We start from the raw sequence: 18,816 nt of genomic DNA, 5'->3' as shown, positions 1-18,816 counted from the left end.
ATAGCCTCCTGTATACAGTGTGGGCCTGCACATAGCTTCCTGTATACAGTATGGGCCTGCACATAGCCTCCTGTATACAGTGTGAGCCTGCACATAGCCTCCTGTGTACAGTATGGGCCTGCACATAGCCTCCTGTGTACGGTATGGGCCTGCACATAGCCTCCTGTGTACAGTATGGGCCTGCACATAGCCTCCTGTGTACAGTATGGGCCTGCACATAGCCTCCTGTGTACAGTATGGGCCTGCACATAGCCTCCTGTGTATAGTATGGGCCTGCACATAGCCTCCTGTGTACAGTATGAGCCTGCACATAGCCTCCTGTATACAGTATGGGCCTGCACATAGCCTCCTGTGTACAGTATGAGCCTGCACATAGCCTCCTGTATACAGTATGGGCCTGCACATAGCTTCCTGTATACAGTATGGGCCTGCACATAGCCTCCTGTGTACAGTATGAGCCTGCACATAGCTTCCTGTATACAGTATGGGCCTGCACATAGCCTCCTGTGTATAGTATGGGCCTGCACATAGCCTCCTGTGTACAGTATGAGCCTGCACATAGCCTCCTGTGTACAGTATGAGCCTGCACATAGCCTTCTGTATACAGTGTGAGCCTGTACATAGCCTCCTGTGTACAGTATGGGTCTGCACATAGCCTCCTGTGTACAGTGTGGGCCTGCACATAGCTTCCTGTATACAGTATGGGCCTGCACATAGCTTCCTGTATACAGTATGGGCCTGCACATAGCCTCCTGTATACAGTATGGGCCTGCACATAGCCTCCTGTGTACAGTATGGGCCTGCACATAGCCTCCTGTATACAGTATGGGCCTGCACATAGCCTCCTGTGTACAGTATGGGCCTGCACATAGCCTCCTGTGTACAGTATGGGCCTGCACATAGCCTCCTGTATACAGTATGGGCCTGCACATAGCCTCCTGTGTATAGTATGGGCCTGCACATAGCCTCCTGTGTACAGTATGAGCCTGCACATAGCCTCCTGTATACAGTATGGGCCTGCACATAGCCTCCTGTGCACAGTATGAGCCTGCACATAGCCTCCTGTATACAGTATGGGCCTGCACATAGCTTCCTGTATACAGTATGGGCCTGCACATAGCCTCCTGTGTATAGTATGGGCCTGCACATAGCCTCCTGTATACAGTATGGGCCTGCACATAGCCTCCTGTATATAGTATGGGCCTGCACATAGCCTCCTGTGTACAGTATGAGCCTGCACATAGCTTCCTGTATACAGTATGGGCCTGCACATAGCCTCCTGTATACAGTATGGGCCTGCACATAGCCTCCTGTATACAGTATGGGCCTGCACATAGCCTCCTGTGTACAGTATGGGCCTGCACATAGCCTCCTGTGTACAGTATGGGCCTGCACATAGCCTCCTGTGTACAGTATGGGCCTGCACATAGCTTCCTGTATACAGTATGGGCCTGCACATAGCCTCCTGTATACAGTATGGGCCTGCACATAGCCTCCTGTGTACAGTATGAGCCTGCACATAGCCTCCTGTATACAGTATGGGCCTGCACATAGCCTCCTGTGTACAGTATGGGCCTGCATATAGCTTCCTGTATACAGTATGGGCCTGCACATTGCCTCCTGTATACAGTATGGGCCTGCACATAGCCTCCTGTGTACAGTATGAGCCTGCACATAGCCTCCTGTATACAGTATGGGCCTGCACATAGCCTCCTGTGTATAGTATGGGCCTGCACATAGCCTCCTGTGTACAGTATGGGCCTGCACATAGCCTACTATATACAGTGTGAGCCCCACCTTGCTCCCTATATGCAGTATGAACCCCTTTAAGGGGGTTTTACACTAAGCGATATCGCTAGCAATATCGCTAAAACGTCACTGGTTTTGTGACGTTATAGCGATATTGCTAGCGATATCGCTATGTGTGATACTTACCAGCGACCGGCTCCCCCGCTGTCCATCGCTGATCGCGCGAGAATGTCCGGCTCCATTTCTCGTCGGGCGCTTCCTGCTGAGACTTCCTGCTGTGACGACGAGCGACGCTGGACGCGGGCGGGAGGACGCAGGATCGCTGTGTGTGAATGGTAAGTATCGTGCGCTGCGTCGCTGCTGCATCGCTGTGAGATCTTTCTGTATGAAAGCTCACTAGCGATCATTTAGCGATGCACCAGCGATCCTGACCGGGTCGGATCGCTGGTTGGATCGCTGGTGCATCGCTAAATGTAAAAGGGCCTTTATAGCCACCTATATGCAGTACAAGCCCTTACACCCATACACAAGTTAATTAAAAAAACACCTACAGACCTACCCACCTGGCTCCTGTTTCCTTGGCGCTCTGCTCCGGTCCTCAAGGCTCCACTTCTACCGGCCAGCGCGTACATACCAGCTGATGACATCACGCTGGCACTTCACAGCAGAGATGACGGGAGCTCTTCTCGAGCGGCCCTGCCATTCTGTAGCAGCGCAGCACCAGGAAAGCTCTCTGCCGGGATATGTGAGAGTAATCTGGCGATGGGCCCACCAGAGCCTGGAGCCCTGGGCAGTAGCCCAGATTGCCCTCATTATAATGTGCCTATGCCCATATCTAACTACTACATAGAGGACAAGCAATAAGATTCTCAGGACCCTGGCCGGGGACCATGCTGGTAGTCCAAGGCTGCTGCAGCATAGTCCTGTGAACTGCCTACTACTCACATTTGTCATCTTGTTCACCATCCAGCATCCTATAGACTCTATTTTCCATGCTAAGACACATAGAAAAAAAATTAGTAATAAGAAGAAAAGACCCAGAGGAAGGGGGGTGCGGCTGCAGCTTCTCTTGTGTGTGTGAGCCTGCAGTGGAAGCAGCAATCTGATTGGCTGCACAGCTCTGACATCACACCAAGAAGATCCCACCCACCGGACTAGAACTAGCAGAGAGAAAATGCAGGAACTTTTACTGTGTGCCCCATAGAGCTCCAGACATGTAAGATGCACAGATCCATACTGATGCCAAAAGTGTGTCCCTGGCATCCTCCCGGCAGGTGGCCAATCCACCTCTTCTGAATGCCCCAGTGTGCTAAGTAAAATAAGAAGAAAAACATACTTGCCTCCCGGACCGGTGCCGCTCCAAGCGCTGTTGGGTCCCCCAACGGTTTTGTGGTATTGTTCATTTCATGTAACCGCTGCAGCCCATCAATGGCCTCTGTTGGTATGCAGCCTTCACAATTCTATCAGATGGAACTGTGAAGGCTGCAGCCAATCAGAAGTGGCTGATGGGCTGCAGCAATCATGTCCCATAAACAATGTCATGAGATCACTGGTGGGCAAAAGTGTTGAGAGGTGGAGTGGTACCAGAAAGAGAGGCAAGTATGCTTATTAATTATTTTATTTAGTTTTCTCTACTGCAGATTTAGCAGAGCTCCGAATGTTGAGCCCTGTATAGCCCCGCCTACACCACTGACTGGCCGCATTCTATGTACCCTGTGCATAGGCAGAAAGCTACCAATCAGTGGTGGGGTTATACAGAGCAGTTGACTAGGAGGCACAAGACACCTAGTCCTGCAGGGACAATCTCCTGCTGATTGTATTGAAATACCCACACACAGCCTAGAAAGTGACACATCGCTGGAATCAGGTTCTCTGTCCCTTCATCATGCTGCAATGCAAAAACAACCTGATGACAGATTCCCTTTAAATGACAAGTTAAATTCTAGCATTCTTGCTGCCCGCAGACACCAGTCTGGGGAACTCGTGGTACATAGTATACAGTAATCTCCTGAGCTCCCCCTAGTGGTGTCTGAACACAGGCTTATTTTTATTATGTATTATTCGGAGTGTGACTTTAACCAACATAAAGTTGTACTAAAAATGAATCCGCACAGAATAATTATTAAAAACAACAATGCATTAAAAAATCTAGGTTCACTGTAAAGGAATCAGAGGCAAAAATCTTTAAATAACATCCCGACCAGGACAGCGGAGCGATTCCAGTCCGGGACTTTGTGTAATGACTCTGCTCCGATTTTACAGAGAATCTCTGAGCTGGAAGTGGAGAACATCGAACTAAAAGACGAAAAAGAAGAACTTAACAAACGAATCCTCCTCCGCTCTGAAGGTACGACGTATAGGCCATATGTGCTTCCCCTCCGCGGAGTCAGGAAGAAGTTGTTTCGCCACAGGTTCCATCTTGGAATCATTTTTCTGCATTTTTCCAATTTGGCTCTTTTAAAGTAGTGAACAACCCCATAAAATTCAAGTTAATTTAAAGAGGTCCCAACAGGTCCATTTGGATTCTTTGCCTATAAAATGAAAATTCTGTATCATGTCTTTTTTTTTCTCCTTTTTTTAAGCCCTCTTTTATTCCTCCTGGAAATGTATGAATAAAGCGACAATTCGTTATTACAACTTTTTTGTTAGAGGCGTGTACCTGCACTGTTGGCACTGATTGGACCGTGTCAGGCTGTGTGGGGACACCCCCCCAACTGTTAACACCCACTTGTCAATTTATTATTAAATTTCTAGGAGGAACAGCACAACTTATATATTCATATTATAATATTTTTAAAATATTTTTAATTTAGATGGGATGCCGCTATTAATTGGGTTGTCCAAAATTGGAAAAAAAAACATGGCTGCTTTCTTCCCAAAACATCACCCCCTGGCATCAGGTTGTGTGAGGTTTTGTAGCTCAGCCCCAGTCACTTCAATGAAACTGAGCTGCAGTACCAGAGTCAACCTCTGAACAGGGGTGGCGCTGCTTCTGGCTCATTATCAGACTTAGACTTTCTTGTTTCTTCCTTTTCAGATGAGTTTACCCAGAGCGCACTCAAAGAAAATCAGGAAATTCAGAAGGACCTGGAAGAAGAAAGAGCCCGCCACCAGAACTTGGTGAAGGAATACACCAGGCTGGAGCAGAGATATGACAACCTGCGGGAGGAGGTCACCCTCATCAAGGTCAGTGGGTTCACAATGCACCTCCAGGCAAGAGGGAAATTAATTAAAAGGGGGACGTTGAATTGATCAGATTGGTGGAGGCCCACTTAGTACAACCATCATAGACCTCTCCCCCGACAGTGTGATGACCGTGGGAGTCCAGCACTAATTTAATATTTGGTCCCACCCACATACCGTTCCTATTCATCATGTGACTGCAAGGCTGCACATGCCCAGTAGAGCTGGACTCTTCTCTCTCTTGGGACTCTTTTAGTCATGCTTTTAAAAAGGCAGCAGAAAAGTTTTAAAGACTTAAGTTACCCCTATAAAATAACGTATAAATTGATAAGCAGTAACCCGACTTAAAGGGATCACCAGCCAGGCTCCACTGATCAAGAGCTTTAATTTTTATGGCACGGAAACTCAAACCGCTTTATATAAGCCTAGCAAATTGGTTAATAAAATGCAATAATGGAACAGGGGCGAGCGAGAAACGTCTATTTAGGTTGGGAATCCCTGGCTTAGAGGATTTGTATAATAGGGAGAACAATAGTGTGTTAGGAACCCTGAAGGTGAACCCACTGGACCACGGCAACGAACCTCCCCTGGGCGAGCGGACCAGGTGGACCACCCCCTATACAGGGAGTGTTAGGGACAGGCCCAGAGGAAACTATTACCGCGGCAGCTGGTACCTAGGGCAGAAGCACAAGAGACTGGACCGGGGTAGAGCGGCAGGAACAAAGGAGACTGGACCAGGGTAGAACGGCAGGAACCCAGGAGACTGGACCGGGGTAGAGCGGCAGGAACACATGAGCCTGGACCAGGGTAGAATGGCAGGAACACATGAGACTGGACCGGGGTAGAGCGGCAGGAACCCAGGAGACTGGACCAGGGTAGAACGGCAGGAACACAGGAGACTGGAGCTGTGGGCTGGCAAGGCAGGAACACTGGAACATAGGAGAGAACAGGTAACATATATGAGAGAGCGAGACAGGAGACGAGACGTGGAGGAAGCGGCGGCGAACGCCAGCAAGAGGGGCCAGAATCACAAGGGACGATCAGGCAGCGTCACTAGGGAACGACGGCCTGATATGGGAGCGTGGGGAGGAGCTCCCCGGTCAGGGTCCTCCTGACCATAGAGAGGACCTGGTGGAGTGACCGGCTCAGAAAGGAGGAAGTGCTCGTGCATGGAGAGAGCTGCGGGGAGCGCGAGCCCGGGAGGAAGCAAGCGCTGTCGTCAGAGCAGGGGCACAGACGGGGACGCGCCGGGAAGCTGCAATCTGGTGAGTCCGACGGGGCACAGGGAGCTGTGGCCCAGCAGAAGGAAGCGGTGACGTGACAGTACCCCCCTTCTTACGCACCCCCCTCCCAAAGCTGGAGAGAAATCTAGCCAAAATCCGGGGAGCTTGAATGTTCTCCCGAGGTTCCCAAGATCTCTCCTCAGGGCCAAAACCTTTCCAATCGACCAGAAACAAGGTCTTTCCCCTTAACCTTTTCATGGCGAGAATGTCTTTGACCTCAAAGACATCATCGGCGGAAACAGGCTGGGGGGGTGCGGGTGGTAGTGGCATGGAATTGGTTGAGGACTACAGGTTTCAGAAAAGAAACATGAAACGAATTGGGGATGCGAAGCGAGGCAGGGAGCTTTAACTTGTAAGAAACGTCGTTGATGCGGGGCAAGACCTCGAAGGGTCCAATATACCGGGGACCCAATTTGTGCGAAGGAATCCTAAGGCGGATGAACTTGGAGGATAACCACACTCTGTCGCCAGGATGATAGAGAGGTGGATCCAAGCGCCTTTTGTCTGCATGTCTCTTCATCTGAACCCGCGCTTGTTCGAGAGCGGTAAGGGTCTCCTGCCAGATCCTGGAGAACTCCCCAGACAGAAGAACAGCAGCCGGCACACCCGAGACAGGAGGAACTGGTAGAGGTACGCCTGGATGTAGCCCGTAGACGATAAAGAAGGGAGACTTGGCAGAAGATTCGTTGGCGTGGTTGTTATACGCAAATTCGGCCCATGGTAGCAAGTCAGACCAGTCGTTCTGGTGAGCGTTTGGAGAAGTGACAGAGGTAATTAACCAAAATTTGGTTAGTACGCTCTGCTTGACCGTTGGTCTGAGGGTGATAAGCGGAGGAGAAATCCAGCGTGATGTTCATAAACTTGCAGAGCGCTTTCCAAAATCGGGAGGTGAACTGGACTCCTCTATCAGAGACAATACGTTGAGGGAAGCCATGGAGACGAAAAATATGGTGGATAAAAATCTTTGCCAATTCAGGAGCCGAAGGGAGTCCAGACGGGGGAATGAAATGGGCCATCTTGGAGAATCTATCCACAACGACCAAGATGACAGTACATCCAGAAGAGCGGGGTAGGTCAGTGATAAAGGCCATAGCAATGTACTGTCAGGGAGCTGAAGGAACTGGAAGTGGGTGCAAGAGTCCAGAAGGTAATTGCCTGGGAACCTTGTTTTTGGCACAGGATGGACACGAGGCTAAAAAGCTACAAACATCTTGGGGAAGAGTAGGCCACCAATAGTAGCGTGAGACTAGACGAAGGGTCTTTTTCAACCCAACATGGCCTGCAATCTTGGAAGCATGACTCCAATGCAGGACTCGTTTCCGGTTGGCCACTGGGATGAAGGTCTTACCCGGTGGTAGGGTAGACAACCTGAGGGGTGCCACTGTGATGATCTTGGAGGGATCCACGATGTGCGTAGGGTCCTCCTCGGCATCGACCGCAAGAAAGGATCTGGACAACGCATCAGCCTTGAGGTTCTTACTACCCGGGCAAAAGTGCAATTCAAAATCGAACCGAGCGAAAAACAAAGACCATCGGATGTAAGCCAAGTTCTTATGGTCTGTGTAGATCTTAAAAGGATGCACAGCTCCTTCCAAAACGTACCGCCACTCCTGCAACGCCATCTTGATGGCCGAAAGCTCCCTGTCACCAATGGAGTAATTGCGTTCCGGAGAGGAGAACGTCTTCGAGAGGAAAGGTGATCTGTCGCCCGGATGGGGATCTCTGGGAGAGTACGGCTCCGGCCCCGATGGCAGAAGCATCCACCTCCAAAATAAAAGGTTTGTTATTCTCCGGGCGGTGAAGGACTGGAGCAGAAGCAAAGGCTTGTTTCAGGGCAAGGAAGGATTCTTCGGCCTCTGAGGTCCAAACATGCGGGTTGGCCCCCTTACGAATCAGAGAGGAGATGGGTGCGGTCAAGGACGAAAAATGAGGGATGAATTGCCGGTAGTAATTGGCAAAACCCAGGAATCGTTGAATTGCCTTGACTCCATGAGGTTGCGGCCAGTTGAGCACGGCTGACACTTTCTCTGGATCCATGCTTAAGCCTGAATCAGAAACAATGTACCCCAGGAACGGAAGAGAGGTTTGTTCAAAGGAGCATTTCTCCTGTTTCGCATACAAGCGATTCTCCCTCAGGCGTGAGAGAACTAGATGAACACTCTTCCTTTGGGTAGCCAAATCCGAGGAAAAGACAAGAATGTCATCCAGTTACACTACCACACAAGAGTACAGGAGATCTCGGAAATTGCCATTCACGAATTCCTGGAACACTGCGGGAGCATTGCACAAGCCGAAGGGCATGACCAAATACTCGTAGTGGCCATCCCTGGTGTTGAACGCGGTCTTCCATTCGTCACCAGGGCGAATGCGGATGAGATTGTAGGCCCCACGGAGATCCAGTTTGGTGAAAATTCGTGCCCCCCACAATCGATCAAACAGCTCAGGAATAAGGGGCAGCGGGTACTTGTTCTTGATAGTGATATCATTGAGGCCCCGGTAGTCGATGCATGGACGAAAAGCCCCATCCTCCTTCTTCACGAAAAAGAAGCCTGCGGGTGAGGAAGACTTCCAGATAAAGCCTCTAGCCAGATTTTCCTGGACGTACTCAGACATGGCTCGAGATTCGAGAGGATTCAAGGGATAAATTCGGCCCCAGGGTGGTGTAGAACCTGGAACGAGATTGATGGGGCAGTCATAAGGACGATGTGGGGGAAGGCACTCTGCCTCCTTTTTGTTGAAAACGTCCGCGAAGGACCAATAGGCTGAAGGCAAACCCCCGGGCGCCACTGGAATCCTAGGCGACTGGATTGGCTGAACGGGAAGAAGACACGAAGAGTGGCACGACTGACCCCAACGAAGAATGTCCCCAGATCGCCAATCGAGGACGGGCTCATGGGTCCTTAACCACGGACGACCTAAGAGGAGTATGTGGGATAGCGAGGGCAATACCAAGAAGGCTATCTTCTCCCGATGTAGGGCTCCGACTTGTGACTCAACCTCTTCGGTGACCAGGGTAACGACCTCCCGCAGGGGAGCGCCGTCGACAGAAGCTAACTGCTGAGGAGACTCCAAGGATCTGACAGGTATCTGCAACTTTTTGACCGCCTCGAGCTGGATGAAATTCCCGGCAGCCCCTGAATCAACATAGGCCAGCTCAGAGACGCGGGAGGAACCAAGATTCAATAGGACAGGAAGGGTCAAGGGGAAAGAGGTATCACTAACACCTAGGGACTCCAATCTTACCTGTCCTAGGCGGAGGCATTTCCCGGCCTCACTGGACAGGAGCGCAGAAGATGGGAGAAACTGCCGCAGTACAGACAGAGTGCCTTGTCGAACCTCTCCTGGCGGCGCTGCTCTGCCGGTTTGAGGCGATATACCTGCATGGGTTCAGACGCCGGGACAGCGGAGGTAGAGCCAAATTGCGGACCGGAGGGGCTGCGGGTTGCTAGGGAAACACGAGGAAGTCTTCTCTCCCTGGTAGACTCGCGGGAGCGCTCCTGGAATCGCAGGTGAATGCGAGTCGCCAGGGAAATGAGATCCTCCAGGGACGTGGGAGTATCCCAACCCGCCAGCTCGTCCTTGATACGAGCAGACAAGCCCCGCCAAAATGCTCCCACCAAAGCCTCGTTATTCCACCCAAGCTCAGAGGCCAGGGTGCGAAACTGAATGGCATATTGGCCCACCGAGAGAGTACCCTGGCGGAGGTTAAAGAGGGACTCCGTAGTTGAGGCCAGGCTTCCCGGTTCGTCAAAGACCTTGCGAAAGGTCTCGAGGAACGTGGAAAGCTGGGAAACCACCGTATCGTCTCGCTCCCAGAGGGGGTTTACCCAGGCCAATGCCTCGCCCTCAAAGTGAGATACCATAAAAGCCACCTTGGCACGATCCGTGGGATATTGCTGAGGTAGCAACTCAAAATGCAATTGGCACTGGTTAAGGAACACCCTGCACAATCGGGGGTCTCCGCCATACCGCGGAGGCTTAGCTAAACGGAGCGGTGGATGTGGAAGCGGCGCCTGAGCGGGGGCAGCCGCGGCAGGCTGGAGAGAGAGGAGTCGATTGTCCACCAAGGCCATATAATTTAAAATATGGCCCTGAGTATCGCGTTGCTGGACCAGTTCCTGCTGGAGACTGGCCAGCTGAGAGGTACTTCCGGGATCAGAGGGCTGTAGTGCCGATAACCGGGATTCCATAGACTTTAAGAAAGTCATAATGCGGGCCTGGTTGTCTCGTAGAGTCGCCAGTTCCTTCTGGGTGGCTGCTGAGGCACCAGCGGGATTCATGGCCTGATCGTACTGTTAGGAACCCTGAAGGTGAACCCACTGGACCACGGCAACGAACCTCCCCTGGCGAGCGGACCAGGTGGACCACCCCCTATACAGGGAGTGTTAGGAACAGGCCCAGAGGAAACTATTACCGCGGCAGCTGGTACCTAGGGCAGAAGCACAAGAGACTGGACTGGGGTAGAGCGGCAGGAACCCAGGAGACTGGACTGGGGTAGAGCGGCAGGAACCCAGGAGACTGGACCAGGGTAGAACGGCAGGAACACAGGAGACTGGAGCTGTGGGCTGGCAAGGCAGGAACACTGGAACATAGGAGAGAACAGGTAACACATATGAGAGAGCGAGACAGGAGACGAGACGTGGAGGAAGCGGCGGCGAACGCCAGCAAGAGGGGCCAGAATCACAAGGGAAGGCAAGTGACGATCAGGCAGCGTCACTAGGGAGCGACGGCCTGATATGGGAGCGTGGGGAGGAGCTCCCGGGTCAGGGTCCTCCTGACCATAGAGAGGACCTGGTGGAGTGACCGGCTCAGAGAGGAGGAAGTGCTCGTGCATGGAGAGAGCTGCGGGGAGCGCGCGCCCGGGAGGAAGCAAGCGCTGTCGTCAGAGCAGGGGCACAGACTGGGACACGCCGGGAAGCTGCAATCTGGTGAGTCCGATGGGGCACAGGGAGCGGTGGCCCAGTAGAAGGCAGCGGTGATGTGACATAGTGACAAGTCCCGCTTTAATTGCTTAGCTAAAGTAAATATTTGCCTTTTTAAAAGCTATTTTTATTTAAAAATTCTCTTTTGATTTATTTCTTAATATATCCTTTTGATAGTCAGGTCTCCTTTTTTTTTTCCCTTACAGAATTCCAAATCCCAAGCATTGAGTTAAATGATATTCTATTGGCTGCAGGCAGTTAGTAATCATTTAACTCAGTATGCAGGGAATTTGGAGCTCTATATCCAAAAAAACGGCGCTACAAATGCCATAAAGATACGTATATATTAAGAAATTAATTGGCACAGAATATTAGATGTAAATATAACAGAATATTAAAAGATAGTCACTCGAATTGTGTCCAACTACAATAGATAGTATTCACCACTGAGTGTCTGGCTTTCTAGATCCATATTTATATACCCCCTCTTATATTCTAGCAAACACCGGGCCATCGCAGAAACCCATCTAACCAAAGCAGTCTGGAATCAGATTCCAACTACCCCTCAATATCCACCTCTGAAATTGGGGACACAGAGGATACCATTAAGGAGGTGGAGGTAAGAGCATTTCTGCAAGATTTGGGTCCAAGTACTACCGCTGCCCCGTATCCTTGTCTATGACAGTTGGCTTTGGTAAACTCTTGCCTTGTGAATGTCTTGCAGGAAGCTGGGCTGGAGAAGGCTGCGATGGACATGACTCTGTTCCTGAAGCTGCAGAAAAGGGTGAGAGAGCTGGAGCTGGAGAGGAAGAAGCTGCAGAACCAACTGGACAAGAAGGAGCAACAGGAAAATAAGAAGTCTCAGGTAGCCGCAGGCATTTCTTTACAATCCTTTGCAGTTTCTCCCGGCATCGTGGCATTTAAAGGGGCTTGATATGATGAATTCCTGTGATGGCCGACCCTTTTAAAGGGGTGTTCTTAGAATCTAGCATCGGCTTAGCGATGCATCACCATTACTATTTTTGCACTGCACAGCGGCGCTCCTGACAGCCCACAACTCCATGTTAGTGATGGGACCGTGTGCAGCTGGGTTTCCGCTGTGCAGGGAAAACTTAAAGGGGTTGTCTGGTGACAACAACTCATCGATACGTGGGTCTCCGACTGCTGAATTTTTATCCCAGCTAGAATGGAGTCACATATCAAATTTCCAACCATTTTTTATTGGGCTGCCGAAAAAAACCGTTCGCTGCGCTCATCAGCCCGATATGGAATGAATGGAGCCGCTGTCGATCAGTAAGTTATTACCGGGCTACCAATTTAATAAGTTATGTTCAATGTTATTCTCAAGAAAGCGGTAGTCCCAGAAGGCGGCCCTCAACCAATCCTAATGTGAAGTTGCCACTTTATAAACTGGGAAGACCCCTTTAGTGCCGTTATGTATCGCGCAGCTGCGTGTAATGATATTCTCTTTGTATCCAGGTCATTGAGACCGTAAACGACGCAGACCGTGACACAGACATCGCCTACAACAACCTGAAGGTAGCGAAGCGCCTGCTGTTTGGGTACAGATTTGGGCCCGTCTTCTTTCACTGACCCTGGGCCGATGGCGCCTTGTGACTCACTTCTCCATCTTACTGCAGAGACAAGAACTGGAGTCTGAAAACAAGAAGCTGAAGAACGAATTAAACGAGTTAAGAAAAGCCATCGCCGATTCCGCCGGTGACGCAGACTCCAATGACGAATCCGGCGGCTACACCCTCCTCCTGAACCAGCTGAAGACCGCCCTGGAGGAGCTGGAGGTGCGGAAGGAAGAGGTGCTGATCCTCAGGACGCAGATCGTGAATTCGGCGCAGCAGAAAGACTCCGACAAGAATGCGGTAAATGATGACTCTGCGGTAAAAGGAAGGCGGCTCCGCGGCTTCCAGTATTTTGGGGTTGCTGTGATTGCAACATTTCTGAAATTTGCACCAATTTTGTGCGAAAATTTTCACTTTTTATGCAGGATTCGGAAGCAAACTGGGCCAATAGCAACAAGGAGATGGACCAAGATGACGCCATTGAGGCATACCACGGTGTTTGCGAGACAAATAGGTAACGGGCTGGCTGCTAGTGCAGGACCGGGCGAGAGTCAAAAATAGCAAAAAAGTACATACTGTATGGGAGGGAAAATAGTATATCCTAGCTGCTTCTGCTCGTAGAGGCTTGTCCACTTTCATATTCGCTTTTCTTCTCATCTTTTTTTTATTTTGTCTTGTCTTTCCCTGCAATCTTTTTCTTTTTTTTTTCTTTCTTTTTCTCTGTACTTTTTCTCTAGAAAGACTGAGGACTGGGGGTATCTGAACGAAGACGGTGAGCTGGGCCTGGCTTATCAAGGCTTAAAGCAAGTGGCCAGGTTGTCTGTCTCCTCCTTCTTCTCCTTTCACTGCATCTAGTTCTCTTTTTCTGTCTTACAAGAAAATCAAAATAAATTATGCCAGTGGCAAGATTTCAGCATAGCCACAGAACCGCCAGTCAGTGCACTGATCTCCCTGAAAGTTTGAGCCCCTGAAAAATAAAGCATCAAGCCAAAATGAGAAAGCATTTTGGCTTCTTGCAGCTACCAGTAGAGGGAGCTCAGGAGCTGACTGCATACGGTTTTTACATTGACCTCAATAATAGCACAGTATGCAGTGAGCTCCCCCTAGTGGTGACTGCAGGTAGACAGCATTTTTGTTACAAATATCTATGCAGAGGATTTAAATCCCTGGAGCAGGAAATAAAATAGTGTGAAAAGAGAATCTAAAGAAAAATGATAGTTTGTGAATGGTGTCATGAATGGTCTTCATCACAGGCTCCTGGAGGCCCAATTACAGGCTCAGAGCCAGCAGCATGATGATGAGGTGGAGGCGCTGTCTGATCAGATTGAAGCAATGAAAGAGGAATTGGAGAAACAGCATCAACTTTTCCTCCAGGCCATGCAGTTATCCCCAGAGGCGCAGGTGGAATTGGGCTTACAGCACGAAATCACGCGGCTCACCAATGAGAATCTGGTAAGTGGGCTAGCTACGACCGCTGCTGTCCAACCCCATAGACACTGCAGTCAATCTCCATTCAAATAAATGGTTCTTGAAAAAGCAAAGTGGATGGGAGCATCACTATGCAGGCAAAACTTAGAGGGGATACACCCTATGTCTAGCCCCTTTATTTTCAGTCTGATCGATGGTACCCGCACCAATCATAAAATGATATATATCCTACCTAATTTAAATATGTCACAACAAAGGATAGAAAAATCTTGAATTAATTAATAATACAGATAATAAGGTATGAGGCAACAAAAGTCCCCCCTAACAAACTCATACCCCCACAGTAAATTCCTCCTTAGTACCTTACCACCATACCACAGTATGATGACCTTACTGTACCCCTCATTTAAGAATGGTGCCCCAAATGTGATCCCCACATAGCCCTTACCACAGTGTAATGGGCACCACATAGTGCTCCATAGAGTATAATGGGCCCCACATAGTGCTAAATACAGTATAATAGATCTACATAATGCACCGTACAGTATAATGGCCCCATATAGTCCTCTATACAGTATAATGGCCCCACATAGTCCTCTATACAGTATAATGGCCCCACATAGTCCTCTATACAGTATAATGGCCCCACATAGTCCTCTATACAGTATAATGGCCCCACATAGTCCTCTATACAGTTTAATGGCCCCACATAGCCCTCTATACAGTTTAAGGGCCCCACATAGTCCTCCATACAGTATAATGGGCCCCACATATTGCTCTTTATAGTATAATGACCCCCACATAGTCCTATATACAGTTTAATGGCCCCCACATAGTCCTCCATACAGTATAATGGTCCCAACATAGTGCTCTATACAGCATAATGTTCCCCATATAGTGCTCTATACAGCATAATGGGCCCCACATAGTGCTCTATACAATATAATGGGCCCCACATAGTGCTCTATACAGTATAATGGGCCCCACATTGTGCTCTATACAGTATAATGGGTCCCACATTGTGCTCTATACAGTATAATGGGCCCCACATTGTGCTCTATACAGTATAATGGGCCCCACATTGTGCTCTATACAGTATAATGGGCCCCACATTGTGCTCTATACAGTATAATGGGCCCCACATAGTGCTCTATACAGTATAATGGGCCCCACATAGTGCTCTATACAGTATAATGGGCCCCACATTGTGCTCTATACAGTATAATGGGCCCCACATAGTGCTCTATACAGTATAATGGGCCCCACATAGTTCTCTATACAGTATAATGGACCCCACATAGTGCTCTATACAGTATAATGGGCCCCACATAGTCCTCTATACACTATAATGGGCTACACACAGTACTCCATATAATATAATGGCCCCACATAGTCCTCCTTATAGTATAAGGTACAATGGTGTATGGTAAAATGTAGACCTAAAACAATAAAAAAGAAAACTCACTTTAGGTCCGCGCTTTATAATTCAGTTCGACTTTTCTGAGAATGCCAGATTGTTGCCTCCATTTGGGGAAAGAAGAGCTGATGAATAAGTAACTCTCTCTCTTCTCCCATCAGGACTTGAAGGAATTGTTGGAGAAGTCTGAAAAGAACGAGAAGAAACTGAAAAAACAACTCAAGCTTTATCTGAAGAAAGTGCAAGACTCAGAAGGTAATCCACACGGCCCGATCTTGCAGCCCAAACCATCCTTTGCAAGAAGAGAGACCGGTGAAAGGGAGTTTTGTTTGTTACAACACGAGCACAGAAGCTGCATAGAAGCTGTGTGCGAAAAAAAACAGCAGGCGCTAAAATATTTGCAGGAGCCATGTTTGCCTAGTCAGGAGTATCTCCATCCTATCGTTCCTCATGTTATATGTACCCTTTTACTACACAGGAGCGGCGGACATTATACAGCCAGAGAGGAGGCAGTCCGAACTGAGCAGACAGGTGACGGTGCAGCGCATCGAGAAGGATTTCCAGGGGATGTTGGAGTTTTACAAGGAGGATGAGCCTCTCCTCATCAGGAACCTCATCGCAGGTCAGAAATGTTGGGAAGTCGATGCTGCAAAAAAAAGTCAGGGTTGATTCTTCTGAAGCGGAGATTTGTGGAGCTGTTTGATGGGGTCCTCACATTGGCCGTTTCCTTTATTCCACCAGATCTGAAGCCACAACTGATATCTACGAGCGTGCCGTGCCTGCCAGCGTATATCCTCTTCATGTGTATCAGGCACGCCGACTACATCAACGACGACCAGAAGGTCCACTCCCTTCTCACCTCCACCATCAACGGCATCAAGAAAGTTCTGAAGGTATTTCATTTGAACCTTATGTCTTGCGTTAACTCCCAGAGCTGTATTCATAATTCTGCTGGTTGTTATGGGAAATAGTCCAAAATCTTGGCAGACATGCACCTAACATTTTAACAACCAGGAATTGATGTGTTGGATACCTGGCTACAATCTAACGTTTATGGTACCAAGTCCAATAATACACTCCCTTTAAATGGGGCTGCGTTTGCACTCTCCATTCATTGTCTGAGATGAACTATCCTACCCAAAGGGCACAAGTGCGACCGCTGCACAGATTCTCATGACTGTTGGGCTCTCAGTGATGGGACCTCCAGCGATCAGAAACTAATACTGTGGATTAGTGATAATTAGTAGTTATGGAACAACCCCTTTAAAGAGGACTAATCCTCCCCCCTGACTCCTCTGTTGTAGTCTTCATAAAGCGGAGCATATTTTCCTAGTATTCTGCATATGGCAGCTTCTCTGTTGTTCCTCCTGGAAATATACAAATATTTGGAGAACTCTGTGTTACTATCCTCCCTTTAACAGAGTGTATCCCAATTTCACACCCCATTAACAAAGGGAATGGTAACACTCAAATAAAATTAAGGTAGAAAATTACCTAGAAGAATAAGAGAAGGACGGAGCACTCAATTTTGTCTCCTGACTTTTTTTTCCCCTTTCTCAGTATAATATTACTACTTTTTGTTGTTTTGACAGAAACACAACGATGATTTCCAGATGACGTCTTTCTGGCTCTCCAACTCCAGCCGTCTTCTCCACTGTCTGAAGCAATACAGCGGGGATGAGGTGAGCCGTCATATGGTCCCTTTAGTCGTATAAAGCTTGGGATCTGACTGCTCCATGAGGTGACAGCGCTTACAGTCAGTGACGAGGCGCCAGGGGTCACCATGAAGCGTGAATGAACACCTGGCCACCTATGGCAAAAGATATCATCGCCTATAGCAAATAATGGGGCAGTCCTTCATTGTTGCAATACGCCACAATGTTCCAGTTTCCATTCTCTTCCTCTCTTTGTCCCGGCAGTTTCGTTTCCATTCTGGCCACAATGTCATGTGATGAAATGTCATGTCTTTGCTATTGAAATAAGCCAAACCGCTAGCCGTCATCGGTGTCGATTTAAAAAGTACCTTTGTGATAGATTTAAAGGATATCGACTTTAACTCATGCATGTATTTCGAGCTAGAAATCGATTTTGTTATTGTGTTTCATTAAAATGATTTTTGCCTCTTGCCTCCTATAGAATCTGTGTTGCACGTTCTCTTGATGAATGCAGAATGAGTCATCCAAGTATCAGTCAGTGAGCTCACTCTGTCTGGAGAATTTGTAACTCTTGTATCTGTCTTCTTCTAAACTCCTCGTATGTTAATTTATGACCACAAACCACATGAAAGTTGCGTTGGTCCCAAATCAGCTGAGAGATGCTCAAAAAAATATACTTACAAACTTATCAATCAGAACCAGCTCCCTGAAGGATTCTCTGTTAACTCATTCTGCAGCCAGCAATGCACAGGGTAACAAAGAACCTGTAAAAGCCAAACAGTGCAACATTTTTTAATAACCCCAGTTTTAAAATTTGGACACTTTTTTAGGGTACATTGCAAAGAGGGTCTTATGCAAAGAATACTCTGCACCATTTTTCACAATGGCTTTTGCGTGGTATGGTTTGCTTTGGATTTCTCTGCAGCAAGAGGTCTGCGTCGGAAATGCCCGATGGCAGCATACCTTCAGGACCGGCTCCTGCTGCAACTGCAAGGTTCAGAGATAACTCTGATGCCATCAGTTTAATCCTTTGGGTGTCTGAGCATGGGAGCAGCTCCCTCTTTGTGAAGTTGTCATTTTTTTGTTTTTCTTGCATTCTCCATCCCTTCAAAAGATAGAATAGAAGCCGATCAATAAACGAAAAGTATCTCGAGATGGTCAGAGTAAGAATTACATCTAGAAAAATTAAAATAAAAATATTTACAGGGTCATTAAGGTCTCAGTGGGTTGTATAGATTACCATTGTATAAATTATTCATCCCAATTCATTTTTCAGGGTTTCATGACGAGTAACTCTGCCAAGCAGAACGAGCATTGCCTCCGCAACTTCGACCTCACCGAGTATCGGCAGGTCCTCAGCGATTTATCCATCCAGATCTACCAGCAGCTGATAAAGATCGCGGAAGGCATGCTGCAACCAATGATAGGTAACGTGGGGAGCGGGATGGACGCGACGTATGAAGGACTGGGGCATACCTCTCTCCAGGACAGGGAAGGAGGAGCCTTTAATTACTCCAGCCCTTTACTTCCTCCCTGCCGAGATAGATACTGTAGGTAGACAGACACTAGAGTTGGGTCCAATTTATTCACAAATCCCATCCC

General features: G+C 48.6%; 1 protein-coding gene across 2 annotated transcripts in view; it reads left to right on the top strand.

Annotated features, from left to right (window-relative positions):
• MYO5B (myosin VB) overlaps positions 1-18,816 on the top strand; it is a 267,195-nt gene that overhangs the window by 225,808 nt on the left and 22,571 nt on the right. Inside the window, exons 23-36 of one of the 2 annotated variants that reach the window (XM_073589752.1) lie at positions 4,012-4,096; positions 4,787-4,935; positions 11,637-11,756; positions 11,862-12,002; positions 12,617-12,676; positions 12,778-13,014; positions 13,140-13,228; positions 13,452-13,529; positions 13,968-14,166; positions 15,721-15,814; positions 16,038-16,181; positions 16,301-16,452; positions 17,152-17,241; positions 18,491-18,641. In XM_073589752.1, the coding sequence (XP_073445853.1) occupies positions 4,012-4,096; positions 4,787-4,935; positions 11,637-11,756; positions 11,862-12,002; positions 12,617-12,676; positions 12,778-13,014; positions 13,140-13,228; positions 13,452-13,529; positions 13,968-14,166; positions 15,721-15,814; positions 16,038-16,181; positions 16,301-16,452; positions 17,152-17,241; positions 18,491-18,641 (1,789 nt within the window). The remainder of the gene's footprint in view (positions 1-4,011; positions 4,097-4,786; positions 4,936-11,636; positions 11,757-11,861; positions 12,003-12,616; positions 12,677-12,777; positions 13,015-13,139; positions 13,229-13,451; positions 13,530-13,967; positions 14,167-15,720; positions 15,815-16,037; positions 16,182-16,300; positions 16,453-17,151; positions 17,242-18,490; positions 18,642-18,816) is intronic. The other variant, XM_073589753.1, reaches the window with a different exon arrangement.

The sequence above is a fragment of the Dendrobates tinctorius genome, unplaced genomic scaffold (assembly GCF_039654945.1).
Source record: "Dendrobates tinctorius isolate UK_male_01 unplaced genomic scaffold, ASM3965494v1 ptg000113l, whole genome shotgun sequence".
Classification (NCBI taxonomy): Eukaryota; Metazoa; Chordata; class Amphibia; order Anura; family Dendrobatidae; genus Dendrobates; species Dendrobates tinctorius.
This window is presented reverse-complemented; position numbering and strand designations above follow the sequence as displayed.